Source organism: Cuculus canorus, chromosome 3 (assembly GCF_017976375.1).
Source record: "Cuculus canorus isolate bCucCan1 chromosome 3, bCucCan1.pri, whole genome shotgun sequence".
Classification (NCBI taxonomy): Eukaryota; Metazoa; Chordata; class Aves; order Cuculiformes; family Cuculidae; genus Cuculus; species Cuculus canorus.
The window spans coordinates 62,483,433-62,499,851 of record NC_071403.1 but is presented as its reverse complement, the minus strand read 5'-3'; the positions used below and the strand labels follow the sequence as shown (position 1 = coordinate 62,499,851).

The 16,419-nt window shown below is 34.4% G+C and overlaps 1 protein-coding gene across 2 annotated transcripts in view; it reads left to right on the top strand.

The window, feature by feature from the left end:
- Nucleotides 1–16,419, top strand: part of TARBP1 (TAR (HIV-1) RNA binding protein 1) — a 40,853-nt gene that overhangs the window by 12,287 nt on the left and 12,147 nt on the right. For both annotated transcript variants that reach the window (XR_008449108.1, XM_054062423.1), the window contains exons 10-21: nucleotides 551–689; nucleotides 2,378–2,474; nucleotides 2,746–2,921; nucleotides 5,796–5,893; nucleotides 6,716–6,877; nucleotides 8,488–8,681; nucleotides 9,351–9,606; nucleotides 9,692–9,880; nucleotides 13,101–13,300; nucleotides 13,441–13,512; nucleotides 14,648–14,768; nucleotides 16,131–16,241. Coding sequence is in view for 1 of the 2 variants with exons in the window: in XM_054062423.1 (XP_053918398.1) it covers nucleotides 551–689; nucleotides 2,378–2,474; nucleotides 2,746–2,921; nucleotides 5,796–5,893; nucleotides 6,716–6,877; nucleotides 8,488–8,681; nucleotides 9,351–9,606; nucleotides 9,692–9,880; nucleotides 13,101–13,300; nucleotides 13,441–13,512; nucleotides 14,648–14,768; nucleotides 16,131–16,241 (1,815 nt within the window). In the remaining variant the exon portion in view is untranslated. The remainder of the gene's footprint in view (nucleotides 1–550; nucleotides 690–2,377; nucleotides 2,475–2,745; nucleotides 2,922–5,795; nucleotides 5,894–6,715; nucleotides 6,878–8,487; nucleotides 8,682–9,350; nucleotides 9,607–9,691; nucleotides 9,881–13,100; nucleotides 13,301–13,440; nucleotides 13,513–14,647; nucleotides 14,769–16,130; nucleotides 16,242–16,419) is intronic.

Here is a 16,419-nt window from a genome sequence, read left to right as displayed (position 1 = left end):
CTGTATATTTTAAATTTCCAGATAATGTTTTGTATCTTTTCAAGATGCAAAATGCTATGAAAAAGCCTCAAAGAAGAAGTAATTTGATATAGAGGATACACTGGAGCCAACTGAATGCATAGCCATAAGTTTGATTAGTTGTACAGCAATATAACAATAAATGATTTTTTGCGGTGTCCTCTTGTTATGTGTGCTGCACTTTCCCTCTTGTTTGTTGAGCTCTCACTAGAAAGTGCTTGGCTGTGAGAAGCCCTTCTAAGAAGAGAATTTTTAATGGTCGTGCTTAATTTTAAGAGCCTTTTTTTTTTTTCTTCTTATATGGTACTAATAATTTTCGGGGTGTTATCCATTACTCTCTGGAAGAACCTTTTATGATGTTAATTAGGGGGGAATAGTCAACTAAGTAGGCAGATAAAGTTACTACACTTCATGGTGTGGATTTGTTCATGTCACTTGTATTTAACAGTGCTTTTGTTGTACTGTTAGGCTGGTAATGTCTGCACAGAGGTGGCAGGTATGATTCAATAGTAACACACTGGTTTTAATTTAGCTTTGCAGGTGGTTCCAAGTGAATGATGGATGCTTCAGAAAGTCTGTAACCTCTGAGTTTGAACATCAAGAGCCAACAACACTGTGTCAGTATGTCCGCAGTCTTGTGGGGGAATACCTTAAGACGCCAGCATCTGAAAGTAAGTTAACTGTTTATAAATATAAAAAGACTTTGAAGATAATTTAAACAAAAATATTACTAAAATCCTTTGGACTTTAAAAAAGCTGTTTACTTACATTATGACTATTTGAATTTTACCTGATCTGTGGTAGTCATGATTCTTAAGTTTGAACTTTATTTTCTAAATCCAGTTTTCCTTCGTGAAATACAGGCCTGCAGTATTAATTGGAAGTTAAGCCTTAATAGTCAATTTTAATGCTATGCTGTTGAATTACATACATCAGATTTCTTCTGTTACTTTTTTGGTCGTGTGTGAAAATGCAGGCATGCGGGGCAGAGGAAAGCAAGAGGGAATGTGAATAGCTACAGATTCTGTAGCCTTTCTCTGCAGAGCTTTGCAAAATGACCAAGTATGTTTATGGAGAGATGCCGAGTAGTTACGCAGCTTTGTAGCTCATTACACGCCTTCCTGCGTAGTGGTGTTCTTATGATCTTGCACTGCTTGCTGCAGACGACCTGTCACATGTTATAACCAAGGAAAGTTCTTTGTATTCTGAATAAATATGCATATAAATTCTGAACAGACTTCTTTCTTCACTGCCTCGTTTTAAATTATTATAACCCTAGTTTAGAATTTTCTTTCAGATACCTTGAAGAGAATGACAAATTGACTTTTTGAGTACTTTAACTTTTCTACTTAAGTACTTCAGTTGTATAAAATTTTCTATAGTTTTATAATGTGAAAAGTCGAACACTTTTTTTAATTTTACAGGTCTAAGAGATATAAAAGCCAGAGCAGAATTTGCTAATGAGAAATAGGCTCAGAAGTGTCCTGCAGCCTAGGAAATTTCATTTGATACGTTTTGATATAGTTAGAAAAGTTGCAAGCAATTTTTTCTATTAATATTCTAAAGTAAATTGCTAAAAATTTTGGCAGATCTTCTCTCCTTCCTGAAATATTTGTTTAGTCCTTGAGCTATACAGTCTGTAATTTCATGGCAAACGTTTGTGTTCATCTCTAAAAAGTGATGTTTGTAATACTCTGGTTCGATACAAATCTTAGCTTATAAGCAGGTCTGTGGAGAAAAAATTCAGCTGTGTCCAGCTGATTGAATTTGACCTCCAAAGTGTGTTTAGCTTTCTAAATTCCCAAAGCCAAAAACATAGCAATCAAAAGAAGTGTAAAACCAGCTTATGTACTACTATTTAAGAAACAATTTTACAAGTGTGATGATGTAGTCCTTTCATAAAAGATTTAAAAGCAAAACTTTAGAGTTTATGTCCTTCTGACAGAATAGTTTTATTTATTCATATAGCTTTTTAATTCGTCAAAATAACAGCTGATGTTTCTGACGAAACATAGTGGAATTATGTTCTTGGTTAATTTCATTTGAATATGCTAATGTATTTTTTAAAGCAATAGAAAAGTCTGTTGAGAGCTAATAACATAATATAGGCTATTATATTGCCTAAAAGTTATTAAGCATGGGGGCCAACGAGGTTAGCCTCTTTGAGGCATAAAGGAAAAGCAGTTGTTGTTTATATCTAGATAAAATAATGCAAAAAAAAAAAGCAGTAATATTCTTGTTAGCATTAATTGTTGATATATACAAATTTATTTTACTAAGTTATAAACCCAAAAGTTTTTAAAATTAATATGAAGGTATTTTTTAAATACTGTGGAAACCTTAAAATATCTTTAATCAGGAGAAAATTGCTTTATGCCTGACTGGTTTGAAGCTAAGCTTGTCGCTACAATGATTCTGTTGGCCGCAGATGTGGAGCAGATGAGGAATGAATGCAGGTAAGTATGAAACATCTTATTTTATGTTTCTCTCTTTTTTTCAACCCCCTCATTTGTGAAGGATCCGGAAGAAACCTGTTCAACTCAGGAAGTTGTCCATTTTTCTCTATACACTTTCAGTCAGCCTGATCATTTCCAAGCATACTGGGTAACATTTCTAAAGATAGTTAACTAACTTGGAAACGTGTCCTATTTATTTCCGTAAGTGACTTCAGCACTTAAGGCAGTTACTGAGAAGAAGACTTTCTTTTTAATTTTTGTTTTTGTGTAGTGGAAAAAGCAACATAGAATGGATTGAACTAGAGGCTTTCTTGAACCCTCTTCTGGATGTCTTGATGAAACTTGGCAGTAATGCTTACATACCAACACTGAAAACAGATAAAAGCCTACAGCTTCTCTTGAAGTTATTGCAGACTCGTTCATTAAAATGTTCCAATACACAAGATGGTTAGTGATATCTTCAGTATACTGTGTCTTCTATTAATTACAGTCTAACTAAAACTAAGATACTTAACTGTTTTATGGCTATATTGTCGATTAATACTAGCCTAGAAGTGGTAAATGTAAAACTTGATGGTCTGAGATATATGTAATGAAACTGAGCTGTGGGTCCATTCCTACAGGAACTTTTCTGAAGGTGTCTCAAGGACTGGAAATTGGGAATGGGGAAGGCTTCTGAGAAAAAAAGTGTTATCCATTAGGATTAGATCAACAGTTAGTTAAAATTTGGAGATGGTGACCGAGTTACAAATATTCATAGGTGTGTTCTTTGCCATGGTATGGATTCCATAAATCATTTAGACGCTTTAGAAAGAAGTTTGCACAGAAACTCAGACTTGCCTGCTTAGTTGCCACAGGAGCAGGCAGAGCCTTCCCTGAGTGCATAAAGTGATTCTGCCAGACATACTGTTTACTGAGCTGACTGGTAGATATTTTGTCTCAACTAACACTTTTTAGACTGCAAAAGATGCTATTTCACAGTATTAGGCATGATTTCAGTAGGCATGCTTAGCTGACTTGCTTTAGTTTGACGTTGCTTAGAAGCAAGAAAGGGTACCGCTTATGGGTCTGCTGATCTGACTGTAAGTTTTAGCCCTAACAGATGGAGTGCTTTTAACTTGTAGGTCTTTCAGGAGAGTCTGAACAAAAGGTATGGAGTCCTTACTACTCCTTGTGTTAGAACTTGGTCCTTTTGTAACCAGAATAGACCTATTTATTTTTTCCTGAGAGCAAATGAAAAATTGCAATAATATTTTGATGAATTAGGATGCTGAACTGGAACCAGAGGAATCTTAGCATTTGTTTTCTGTGTCCCCAGATTATTTGGGGAATTTTTCAGTATTTTTATAATAAGAATTTAACACTGAAAATTGTGTGCCTTATTTCCTTATGTGCTTGCTATGTAGATGTAATTGATTGCTTCTGCTTTGAGAATTTTGATGCCTGCCTTAGCATGTTGAGTTCTGCTAAAAGAGTTCTTGAAGTATGGCAAGGCTGTGCATCACAGTGTCTCCATCCTTTTGAACACCCCCGTAGGTATTCTGGTATAGCTGATTGTCAGTATCTTGCAAGAGGCTTTCAGAGTTGAACTTGTAATATTATGTCTTTTGGTGTTAAGTTAAACAAGGATTGCTTTTCTTTTCATATAGTAATTCCTACAATGTTTTTATGCTTCTTTGTTTTGCACAGGAGAGCCAAGTAATAAATCTTGTTTCTGCATCTGTGAATTGACTGCATTGAGGGGTGGGAAGAGTAATACAGTAAAATATGGAAGTTTTGCTTCTGTATTGATTAAACAGCAGGTGAAAACTCCTGTCTGAGAAGAAGAAAGGAATTTAAGCCTGTAAAACAAAAATTGGGAAGTGTTTCATTTAAGGGTACTTTAATGGGAACACTTAAGAATACTTCAATGGACATGTCTAAAACGGATGCTGAAATCAGCAGCATTTTTCTGTAGGTCCTGCCATCTGTAGTGTTGTTAGACTTCACTGTGTTAAACAGGTTTTGCTATTTATTTTTTGATAGTATTACAGAGCCACTGGTAGTGAATTGGATTTTGTCCAACACAGAATAATAGAGTGGTTTGAGTTGAAAGGGCCCTTAAGATCATCTAATTCCAACACCCCTGCCATGGGCAGGGACACCTCCCACTAAATCAGGCCACTCAAGGCCCCGTCCAACCTGGCCCTGAACACCTCTAGGGATGTTTATCTGAAGGATTCCTGTATTTTAATTGCAGAAGAGGCTTTAGTGATTTGAGACTTGTGTTCAAATATGATGTCAGTCTGAAATAATTAAACTGTTCTAACCAAATTAAGCATTAAAAGTGCCATTTTAATGAGCCATTTTAATAGAGAACATTGAGAGCAAGTACAGTATAGACTTGGAACTTCTATAAAACAAACTTCCCTTTGTATTTTTACCTTTTAAAGGTCTTCTATTTCATAATATTTTCACTACATGAATTGGAACTCAGGGCAAACTCCAGAAAAAACAGCAGATATATCATCTGAGTAACTCTTCTAAATACTGAAAATAATGACTGATATTTTTGGAACCAGATGGTCATGCAGAGTATTTTAACTCTGTTTTCATATTGGTATGTTACTGCTTTGGCTTTCAGCTTGGCCCTCAGCCTTGAAGCACAGATAGAAATGAATTTGTAGTTAAGTACCAGAGTGACCTACCTCACTGCTGTAATAAACTTGTGTTTTTTCATTTGTGAAAAGCTATGCACATGGGGTATACTTTGTAGCCTTACTTTTTCTTAGTGAAAGGATTGCGTTTCATGTTATAACCTTGCATTTTTGTTTACACTGTTAAGCCTGGAAGCTACTTGACTGAAATCTTGTGAGATTATATCTAAAGCTGAATTCTTTCTAAACATCAGAAAAAAACCACAAAAAAACAACCAAAAACTAGTTTGCATTTCTATAGATAGTGGAAACGGATGCATATGGAAACTTTTGTTCTTTATTAAAAGGTTCATTAATAAGCTGTTTGCACTGAGGGATGCAAATAGGACAAAAGTGTGCGGTGTAAGTTGGAAAATTATGCTTTAGTCTTGTGGCTTTCTGTGGTTTTTGGTTCACTAACTCATGATAAGTCTCAGTGAAGAATATTATCTGATTTGATTCTTTCAGCCCTATGGCTTCCACTGCTAAAGGATCCTGGGCTGGTTTAAGGTATTCTTAGGTATTTGAATAGTTACTGCTGTACAACCTTGAGTCTGCAACTTACTTAAATCTGCGTGATATGATAAATTTCTTATAGAAATTGTATTTCTGCATGTTAATACTTTTTTTTTTTCTGCTCACACAGATGAGGTGTTGTTTTTTATCTGGAAATCTCTAATGACAGCTGTGGAGAGTGTTCTTGAATTTATTCTCCGACGGCTTACTACAGATGAATTAAGCACTGTAAGTAATGATTGAGACATACTTTGTTGTGGTTTTGCTTATTTATTTGATTGAAGGGAGAGGACCAGAAAGATTGGAAGGGAAGAGGCAACTGTACTGAGGAAATGGACAAAATGCAAAGTGGCATTTTGAGAACTATTTAGTGAAGAGTGAGTTTAGAAAAGAACACCAGTTGAGGCTTCACAGAGAAAGTTATGTGGTCAAGTGTGAAGAAATTATAATGAACAGAGGTAAAATTTACTCCTTGGGAAAGTGAAAAAAGCCTCTAAGTTGGAGGGAAAAAGAAGGCATGTCTTTCTGCAAGAGTGGAAGCTTGGAGAGAAGCATGTGGCGCTGGGGTGCTTTATCAGAAACTATGGAAAGTACAAATTGAAGGGGAAATATAAAGGAAGAAAACGCATCCAATAGTGGACAGCCTTCAAAACGTGAGCATGATGGAAGATTGATATGTAAAATGGTTCTGTGTCCAAGCAGAAGTTAAAGAATCAGGAGAGCAGCTTCTGAAACTAAGTGAAAGTAAGTAAATTCAAAGGTAGATTTTGTTTCAGAACTAAAGAAAGAAAGGTTCTTTCTTCATGTGATTTCTGTGGTGCTTGGCTTTATACAAGGTGTTTTTTATGATATGTGGAGAAAGGTTGCAAATACAAGAAGAGAAGAAAAAGTCATAAAACATAATATTACATACATAATTAAATAGAAGGTTGTTCAACTCCAATGACTGCTGTTGGTTTCCTTCTGCTATCAGTTTTTACCGTTAGTTTTCTTTCTTTTCAAGTTTCCTCCTCTTAGTGCTGCAGTTTACCTTTGTTTCCTCATTTTTAGGTTGGTGATCTGGATCGTTGTGATCTATACTTAGCCTTAATTCCAGAAATAGTGAATTTATGCTTGCAAGTCAACTGGAAGAAAATGCCATCTATCAAGAATTTCATTGTGTCCCTGACAAATGCATCTATTCGTAATCTTAAGGAGAGAAATTGTGAAGAGGTAATTTAACATTATCTACAACAGTAAATCTAAATACAAAATAAGATTGTAAATATTAGATAAATGTTCTATTTGCAATGCCTATATAATATTTATATTACATATAAATAATTATATAAAAGCCATATTATATTACACAAAAGCTAATGTGCAAATATCTTTTACTCTGTTTTAATATAAATATACTATATTATAAAACAATTCAAAGTTTTTATGTAAATATGTATCTGTGTATGTATTCCTGTACGTATACGTGCCTTTAGTTGGCAGTGTAATGTTAATGTAAAATACTTAGAGCTAAGGTTTTTAGTACTTTTGTTTCCTTTTATTAAATTTTTTGTAAGTCTAACTGACTGAAGTAAAACTTCAGTTGTAATGGTAGACTGTGTGTACTAAAAAGCTCTTTTCTCAAATATGAACCAGTCTTACTGAGGCAGTTACCGTTAAATGAAAATACCATTTGTATTAATGATATATTGAATTTCCAAGCTGGAACATAAAGAGAAAAAGAAGTTCCAGAACTCAGCACTGCTTTTTGCCTTTTTCATAGTTATGTTCCTTGTCCCATAGTTGTATGTATTAGGTTAGTATACCTGTAGTAGTTACATTTTCAAAAGATAATGAAAAAATAATATCTTCTATAAAAGGAGGACATTTAAATTAACATTGGTTGGGCATTATAATATTTGGTATTTTCTAGGTTGAATTATTGATGAGGAACACATTAAAATAACACGTTTAAAAGATTGTATGTATTTGATTTGATAGGTTTACTTTTCTAAAGAAACAAAGAGCAAGATCTAATTTTTTTCCCTTTGGCTCTGTGTATTATATACTTATTCCACTAATTTCAAAGTGAACATTTTATGTTTCAAGCTGAGTGTTCACTGGAGACCTGTATCACCTTCTTTTGAATTCAATGGGATTGTCATGATGCATCTTCAGATGCATGTACAGTACTTCTTCAGTTTAAGAAGGAAAATAATGCTCTAATTACAGATGGGAATAATCTTTTCTGTGCTCTAGAGAGCTGAAAGTAACTTGAAGAATTTTAAATAACGTTGAGCTTTTAAATGCTGTTAATTATATGCTTATTGACTCTTTTTGTTGACACTTTTTTCATGCCTCTTATATATATGTTTATCGTACAAAATAATCATAGTAGATATTGTGACGTGTTAGCCTCTTGGAGTTATTAGCACGTGGTATTTGGAATTTCAGCTGTCTGGCTGAATTGGGTTTCTGACTACCTAGACTCGCGTTTTTTTCCTAACTGCAATCTAGCAATAAATATAAGCTGCTACCTGACAAGATAGAAGGGTTCCATCATAGTCAGGCTAGGTACCTGCACTTAATGAATAAGTGACTGTAATTTCCAGGCTTTGAAAAGAGTATAAATCCTGCAACTTGTGATTGATGGCACTGATCCAGCCAAGCAACCTGTATTATGCCCAGGGCAAGAAAAGAAGGCAGTAGAATGATGCAGAGTTGGTACCTTCATGTTTGAGGTGATACAAATAGGAGTATTATTAAATGCGTCAGTAGGTTTTTTGTATAATATATGAACAAATTGGTGCATGTTTCTTCATGTATGATTTGTTTTTACTTAGGAGCCGAAGCTTAAAGAACAGATTAAAAAAGTAGCTAGCATGGCTTCACTTGGAGCAGTTTGTGAGATAATGGATCGGAAACCTGAAGTGCACCTTGAATCTCTGCCTTCTGTGGATGCTCTGAAGAGATTTATTTCCTTTTCTCAATTCAATGAAGTATTAAAGAAGCCATCTTACTTTGAAGAAAAAAGTAGGTACGTCTGTGCTAAGTAATTGTCCAGAATAAACTTGATTGGCAATGATTCAGATGCCGGCTTTTCCTTTTCTTTTCTTTGATAACTTTTTGCCTAGATGAAAGTGACACAAATTATTCATTCTGTTGCTCTTTCGTCTTAACATTCATGTTTTGAAACATTAAAGCAGCCATAATTGATTAACCAAAGGTTTTTTTGCTCCATCCTCCAGTCTTGTGAAGCCAGTGTTAGCTTTGAATATTGCTTATGCTTATGCCAGTTTAGATACATATACAGTGCACAAAGCCATTGTATGTGTGCAAGACAGTTTAAATGCAAATGATTTACTGCTGGAGGACGGAAGCCCAGAGCAAGCCTGGGGGCCAAAACTGAAATATTTGGTTAACAAAAAGAAGACGACCAGCACATAGTGATGTTTCCATTAAATGCACTCCTGGGTGTTTGACTAATGAGACTGCCTGAGCCCAGAATTGATTTTTCTGTGCTGAAAAAAATCTTTATTTGTAGATTTCTCTTCCATGAGCTTGTCCAGTCATTCTTTGAGCCTGTGTAAATTTTAGCATCTTAAGTAGTGTAGTGAGTGTCTACAGTTAAGCTGTTCCTAGTGGAGTATGAATGTGCAGGATAAATTAATACCATATGTTATTAAGAATAATATTCTTCTTACAGCTTATGCGAAGAAACAACATCTCAGGGATGGGGGAAAATTGTTGCGTGCTATGTTCGTGACCAGTGGATTTGCCTTCATTTCGTTTTAAATTCATTTCCAACACTGGCTCAAGAGTATGAAGAAACTTCAGAGAGGTCATTATCTCCAGTTGAAAGGGCAAGAAAAATTCTGGAGTCTGCATTAGAAGCCTTAACTATTCTGCCTTCCGACCAAGTTTTACCTGTGTTCAACTGCATGAAAGTCCTTGTTCCCAAGGTAAAAGATACAGCTGCTCAATATTAATAGTTAAAGGGGTAGTTTTTGTCAAATGTAATACTTTTTTTCTTCCCTTGTTTTTTAGCTTCTAGACTCAGCGGAGTCTCTCTGCATAGAAGCATTTGATTTGGCGTGGAAAATTATATCATCTTTGAGCAACACACAGCTAATATTTTGGTCCAATCTAAAAGCTTTTGTTCAGTTTGTCTTTGATACTGAGGTTCTAGCTGTTGCTGCGAGTGCAAAGGGTCAAGCGTATGCCAAAATAAAAGAGGTCAGTTTAAGAATTCTTTTGGGGCAAGTGAGCATAACCTTTATCTGCATGTAAAAATGTATTTTACTTTTCATTTTTCCTATTGCTATTGTCGTGATTTTTTTTTTTTTATTTCCAAAAATATATTAGTTTGAGAGTCTGAATACAAAAGATCTGAGAATTAATTGAGGATAAACAAATTCATTGTTTGTTCTTGTAACACAGAAAATGAAAAATATCAGTTCTTTTGATTTTCAGAGTGTTCAGTGTCTTCTGCATTCAGGAAAATGGGTTTTTTTGGTCTTTACTTTTACGTCATGCACTTACTCTTGAATATTTTGTTTGTGACTTGCCACATGAACTGTCAGAAACTATTAATATTCTGGGAAAATCATGCTTGTTTTCTAATAGTTTAGTCTTTATGAAAATACTTTGTTAAATGAAAAGTGAGAACTATAAAAACTTTGATAAATGCTATTGAGTAAGCCAACTTTAACTGCTTTTTTTAAAGCTTTGGTTTTTTTCTTTGAGGGTCCAGGTGTAGAAAAAGTAAAAATCGTAGTCACCTTAGAGTTCAATTTCACACTGCATGGTAGAGTTGGCACCATATTTAGTACTGGAGTGTTGGTTTATCTTGGCTTTATGCACCTAGAAGGTGCATGTTTTTTTTACTATTTCTTTTCTAAATAAACTTTCTTGGTTTTTTTGCCTTTTTCCCTTATAATCATCAATTAAATGTTTGTGCAGAACAGTCCATGATGACTGCCAGACTTTTACCAGAGCAGTAGTACGTTGTATTTTAGTTACCAGTATATGTGTATGCTTAGACTTAGTCTCATGTGCTGCTTTGCGCTTAGCACAGAAATCATGGTAGGAGGAGGGATTGCGGTTTTGCTTTGAAGTTACCATAAGTAGCTCTATCCTGGTGTCACACTTGTAACTGTAAATAATGGTAAACGTCTCAGCCTTATTTTCAGCCCAGACCCTCCAAAATGATCTTTCAGAAAATATGGAAAAATGAACACTTCCTAGCTATTTAAAATTGCTCTGATATCTCCATATTAGCCTTAAGTATCTTAAAATATGGTCGAACTTATTTTCTTTTTGTTTTTCTTGAAAACTTGCTTCAAATAAATGTTACCGTCATCTATTTTAAACAGTAATGCTTCACATTTGTAGTCTTTCTGTGGACCCAAGCCAAAATAAGATAGGTATGCAAAGATGTTAAAATCTCTTCAGTTCTAGGAATCTATTAGCTTTTTCCTTTAATGACTATCTATAATGGATAAGTGCATGCTCAGTGTTGTAACTACTGATGGGCTGTAGTTAGTTGTTAATTTTACTTTGATCTTAAAATTTGTTGAAATTCTTAGAATTGCTGTCTTAACTTTGGCGTTATTTCAAGTGTTATATAAGGTGCATTTTTGCCAATGTTGAGAGTCTTGAGTCTGTGTGACAGTTATCCCATTGTCTGCAGTGGGACATACCATGACAGCAGGCATCAAGGGAGCTAATGAAGGTCTCCTATACTGAACAAAGGGCATCTGTTTGAACCACCTTCTGCCCCTTCATAAGAAAATGAAGATAAAGTTCCCAAGCAAGTGCAAACTTATGTATTTTTCTTATCCCAATCCTTGGCAGTCCCTTCTGCAATGACTGTATAGTTTTAGCTAAAAAGAAAGAAAAGGTGGAACTACCTGATAGTAATTTGTCACAGAAGCAATAATTTTAATATTGTCTGCCACTGTGCGCTGTCTTTTTAATAGAAGAGGTGGAACAAAGAGGTATTTTTGATCCAAAAAAGGGAATATTGCTATGGTAAAATCCAGAAGGGCTTTTGCAGTGTTGCCCAGAGCACTGTGTTCTTAGACTTTATTTCTTCTGCTGCACTTTTTTTCTTTGTGAGTGTACATATGTTAATTGTGTTAGAACGTAATTTTCTCAGAGTTCTCTTGTTTGTGTTGAATTTTCATTATGTTAATGAAAGAATTAAAAAACAATTCAGGATTGAGAAATGTATAGTAAACCTCATATTGCTTCCCTGCAGATGAAACACTGTAGTCTTGAATTATTAGGAAAGTTACCAGGCCTGTCTTTGCACTAAAATAAAAGTTTGAATTATTTGTAAAAAGACCAGATGTTTCTAGGGCGGGGTGTTGGTTTGTTGGTTTTTTTTTTCCAGAAAGCATTCCTTCAAAGTGCATTAATGATCTTCTTTGTGCTTCAATCCTTAGCAGTTCAGAACAAATTTCTCTATAAAAACAAAGTTACTATCAAAGAATTGTCACATCAACAAAAGTATGGTTTCAGAGCTGGGAAGAGAAGAAACTTTTTTTTGTCAAAAGCTGGCACGCCCTCTGGAAAGCCATTCTCATGGGCAGCTCTAACTGATGTTGTCTAAAAGGGAGTTTATAAAAATCCCACCTTTTCCTTCTGAAGCTCCCTTTCCTCTCTCAAATGCTTGCAATTTCAAGGAAAAACTTACATTGTAATGGAAATTTACTCTTGCACTTACCCTAACGAAGAGATGAGGAAACAAAAATTTTGAGGCTGTTTTCCTTGTTCTGTTTTATTTTCCCCCTTTTTGGAGAAGTTCTAGATAGTTATTTCATGTAACATAAATATAGTATAGAATCATGAGGTTGGAAAAGGCGCTAGCAATCATCAATTCCAACCATACCTGTCTACTGCTAAATCATGTCTCTAACTACTAAATCATGTCCCCAAATATGTATATTTATGTGTGTGTGTATATATATATATATATATATATATATAAAAAATATACATAAATATGAACTTTAATTTCAACGTGAATGTAATCCCCAGCAAAGAGAATTAGTGCTATGGATACTAATGGGAAGAAATTTTGTTTGATATCTAATTTTTTTTCTAAATTGGTAAGGATTGTTTAAAACCACCAGGCTTGTACTCGTGAAGAAAGCTGAACAGCGCTTGTTCCAGTTGTGAGCAGATTTCTGTAAAGCATCTGGTATGACATTGAGCAAGGACCAGTTTTATCTTTTGTTAACACAACTGTGTACTGGGCCAGTTGTTGCCCATTTACCTGCTTCATAAGTAGGGAATTATAAATAGATTGAAGAAAGCATTAATCTGGGCAGAGTTAGGATGCAAAAGAAGATCAGGCCTGCTAAAATAGATATCACTGCAATATTATTCTAATAATTCTAGCACTTCTGAAAACCAGATTTGGAATCTTTTCTTTCTTCTTTTTTTTCAGATAATTTTCAAGCTCATAGATATGTCCACTACAAAGACTGGAGTTTTCAATGTAGTCCTTAGTCATTGTTGTAAATCTTGGATATTTACTACTGTTGAGGAGGGAAGTGCCTTGACAAATGCTTTCCTAAATGCTGGAAGTTATTGTGAACTTATCACTGAGGCTTGTGTCTTTGGAACTGTGTTTAGGAGAGATCAAAGGTATAAAAAAACCTCCTGTGGTTATGTTTGTTACAATTTTGTGCACTTTGTTTTCTTCTAAACTTTGCAATAGCTATTGAGATCAGTTTCTGTATGCTATTTTGCTAATTTTGTTGCTTTGTTTTCTTTCATCTGTGAAGACTTATCCAGGATGTTCATGCCTTCGTAGAAAATCTTGGAGAAAAATGTGCAGCGAATATTGTTACAGAAAGGTAATGATTTTGAGGATATGTCTTAGAAATTTGATGTGAATTGGTTCTTCATTACAATTGATGCAGTAATAGGAAAGATGCTGGTTTTGAAGTCAGCTTTTAGTTATAGAATATGTCAGGTTGAAAGGGAACTACAAGGAGTATATTCGTAACCTTTCAAAATATTGGTAAAAGGGATATACCTCACATTGTGTTCATAATTCAGATACAAAATGTAGAAACATGCTAACTATTTTCCAGAAAAATGTATCCCATTTGTTAACCTGAATGGGGCTGTAATAATTTCCTTGTTTCACCTTGCAAAACTAATACTCTTTAGGATGCAAAGGTTATATGTACCTTTACGACTGTAGGCAAGACAGTTAAGAAACTCAGACTTTAATGCAGCCAGATTTGGAGCTTGGCTTTTCAACGTTGTTTGCAGGCCTTTTTAGCTTGCGTACTGACAACAGGCTCTGCCCCCAGTTATTGAAACAGGCACATTGGCTGCTGGATTATTGAGCTCTTTTTAAGTTTCATTCCAATCCTTACTCACTAGAAGAAAGTCAGAGAAATAATTCTAACGTAGTGTTTTGAGAAGTAGTTGCTAAAACCTGAGCTTTTAAAAAATCTGCTGCCAAAGTTCACTACTCCTCTGTTTTTTCCCCCGAGAGTTTGGTTTCCAAATGTTTGTTTGTGACAGTCTGCACCTGTGTGATGCTTTGTTACATGTAATGCCATTAATTCTGCTCTTGGCATTAATTATTCCAGTTGTCCCTGAGTAATAGGAATCAAGTGTTGTTTTGGACTAGAATATTTGACCAAAACTGTAAGCATAAATTAGTTGTTTTAAGATGACGGTTTACAGTCACACAACTTAAAATTATTTATAATACAGCTATTTCTGTAGAAAATTATTTTAAACACTTAGATGCTATTAGGGACATGTAGATAGAAGCAGAGGCAGGTTATCTGGAACTCACTGTTTTCTTTATCAGCACTGATGAACAGATTAAAATTCTAGTTCTGGATGTTTGTATATTGTCTCACTAGAGACGTGACGGCTGTTTGATGTTTCGTGATTGTGTATAATTGAAGAATAATCTTTATGTGACAGCAAGCAGAGTTTGATTTTTATTTTTTTAATATTTTACAGTACCAATAGAGATGATCACTACATTCGAGTCTGTGCTATTAAATTTCTGTGCTTGTTGGATGGATCAAATATCTTACATAAGACGTTTATGGAAGACATTTTCATCAAACTACTTGATAAAGTAAACTTCATTTCTCTTGGTAGATAAATGTAATGTTAGTACAATTATTAAAATATTAAAAAGTATTTATAGTTAACAGGATGTGTTTACAGTTGTTCATATAGCCTGTCTAGATTTGCCAAGTAATGTATTTTTCTTGTGAGACAGAAGCTAATTCAGCCAACCAAAACAGTAAAAATTGTCTTTGGAGTTTCTGGACTTTCTGACGTCACAGAATGTTATCCAAATCGTAAGCATTGTTGCATTAAGAATCTTCCTTTAGGCTGCCTTTTGAGAAACCGCATTTCACTTTAACAATTGCAGACTACCTTTTGAATTGAGAGAGTTATCATCTCCTTAGAAGACTTTTGTAAACAGAATTAACGGGGAAGGTTGGGATCTGATTGTCCTTTATATCCTAGCTACTTAGGCATTGGCAATAGTGTGAGGTCAGTGGTAAATCATTACAGCTTCTGTTAGAACATCACCCATGCATTCGGGTACTATAATTCTGCTTATATCTGAGAAAGAAGAAATAAGTGGTCCTTCATTCCTATCAATTAACTACTGGAGGAAAAGTAGATAATACTCATGCTGTATGATTGAGCAAATGAGTGTGAAAAGTGAGTTTTCAAGGTGATTTCCTTACTTATGTATGAAGTCTAAACATGTGAAAATAAAGTATATTTGCATTTTAATGTTAGTATGGGACTTGGATGACCAAATAATTTTAGTTTTAAAATGTTAAGTTGGATATAATGTGTTTTTTGGGACAAAAGCGAATATGTAGGGAAAGAACCTAAGCTACATGAGAACATGAATTTCAAATCTTTTTAAAGCTTCATTTATCTCATCTGTTCTTTCACATAAAAAAACCTTGTTGCAGAATGGCAATTTCTGTCTTGAAACTAGAAGTGTAGTTACAAGCTGATATAATTGATAGCATGACTAAACCCATTTTTTTTAAATGTAGACACTAAAGTAGAAATATTTTCATATACTCGCCTCTTCACTTCGGATCTTTAGTTCTTTTGTAACTAAATGAAAGCTTGAGTCTTCATGCCTGCTTTTATATAGTACTATTCTAATAGTTCATATACAGTAGGTATGAATGTGAATGCTTGGATGTAAATGCTGAACAGTCTTAATACCTAAATTCTTTGTGCTCACAAATAAAAATACTAAGTGGAGTTGTATATTTTTTCAACCTTCCAAACTTCAAAATTTAATTCTAAATAAATGAAAGTAACAGATTTTTCTCAGCTTTAAATTCAATGTGGATACTATCTGTGAAGTAGATGTTCTCTTTGTACAGTAAAGAGTATTTCCGTGTGTTCAATTTTAAAGGAATAATATGTAGTAAACCTTTTGATTTGCTTTTAGGATGAACTGGTATCCAGATCTAGAACTCGCTATTATGCAAACTCTTTACAGCATAGAATTAAAAATCGGGTATGGCAGACACTATTAGTTCTTCTTCCAAAGCTTGACCAGGTATTGCTTTTCACTATGAATTTTAAATAAATAAATACTTTCAAGAATAATTTGGTGTAATGCAAACTGTATGTGTTAAATTACAGCAGAGTATAAAAGGCATGTAATCTCTGTGGTGGATGTAGAAGTTTTGTGTAGTTTTGTACTTGCGGTCTGAAGTCATGGATTTATGATTCAT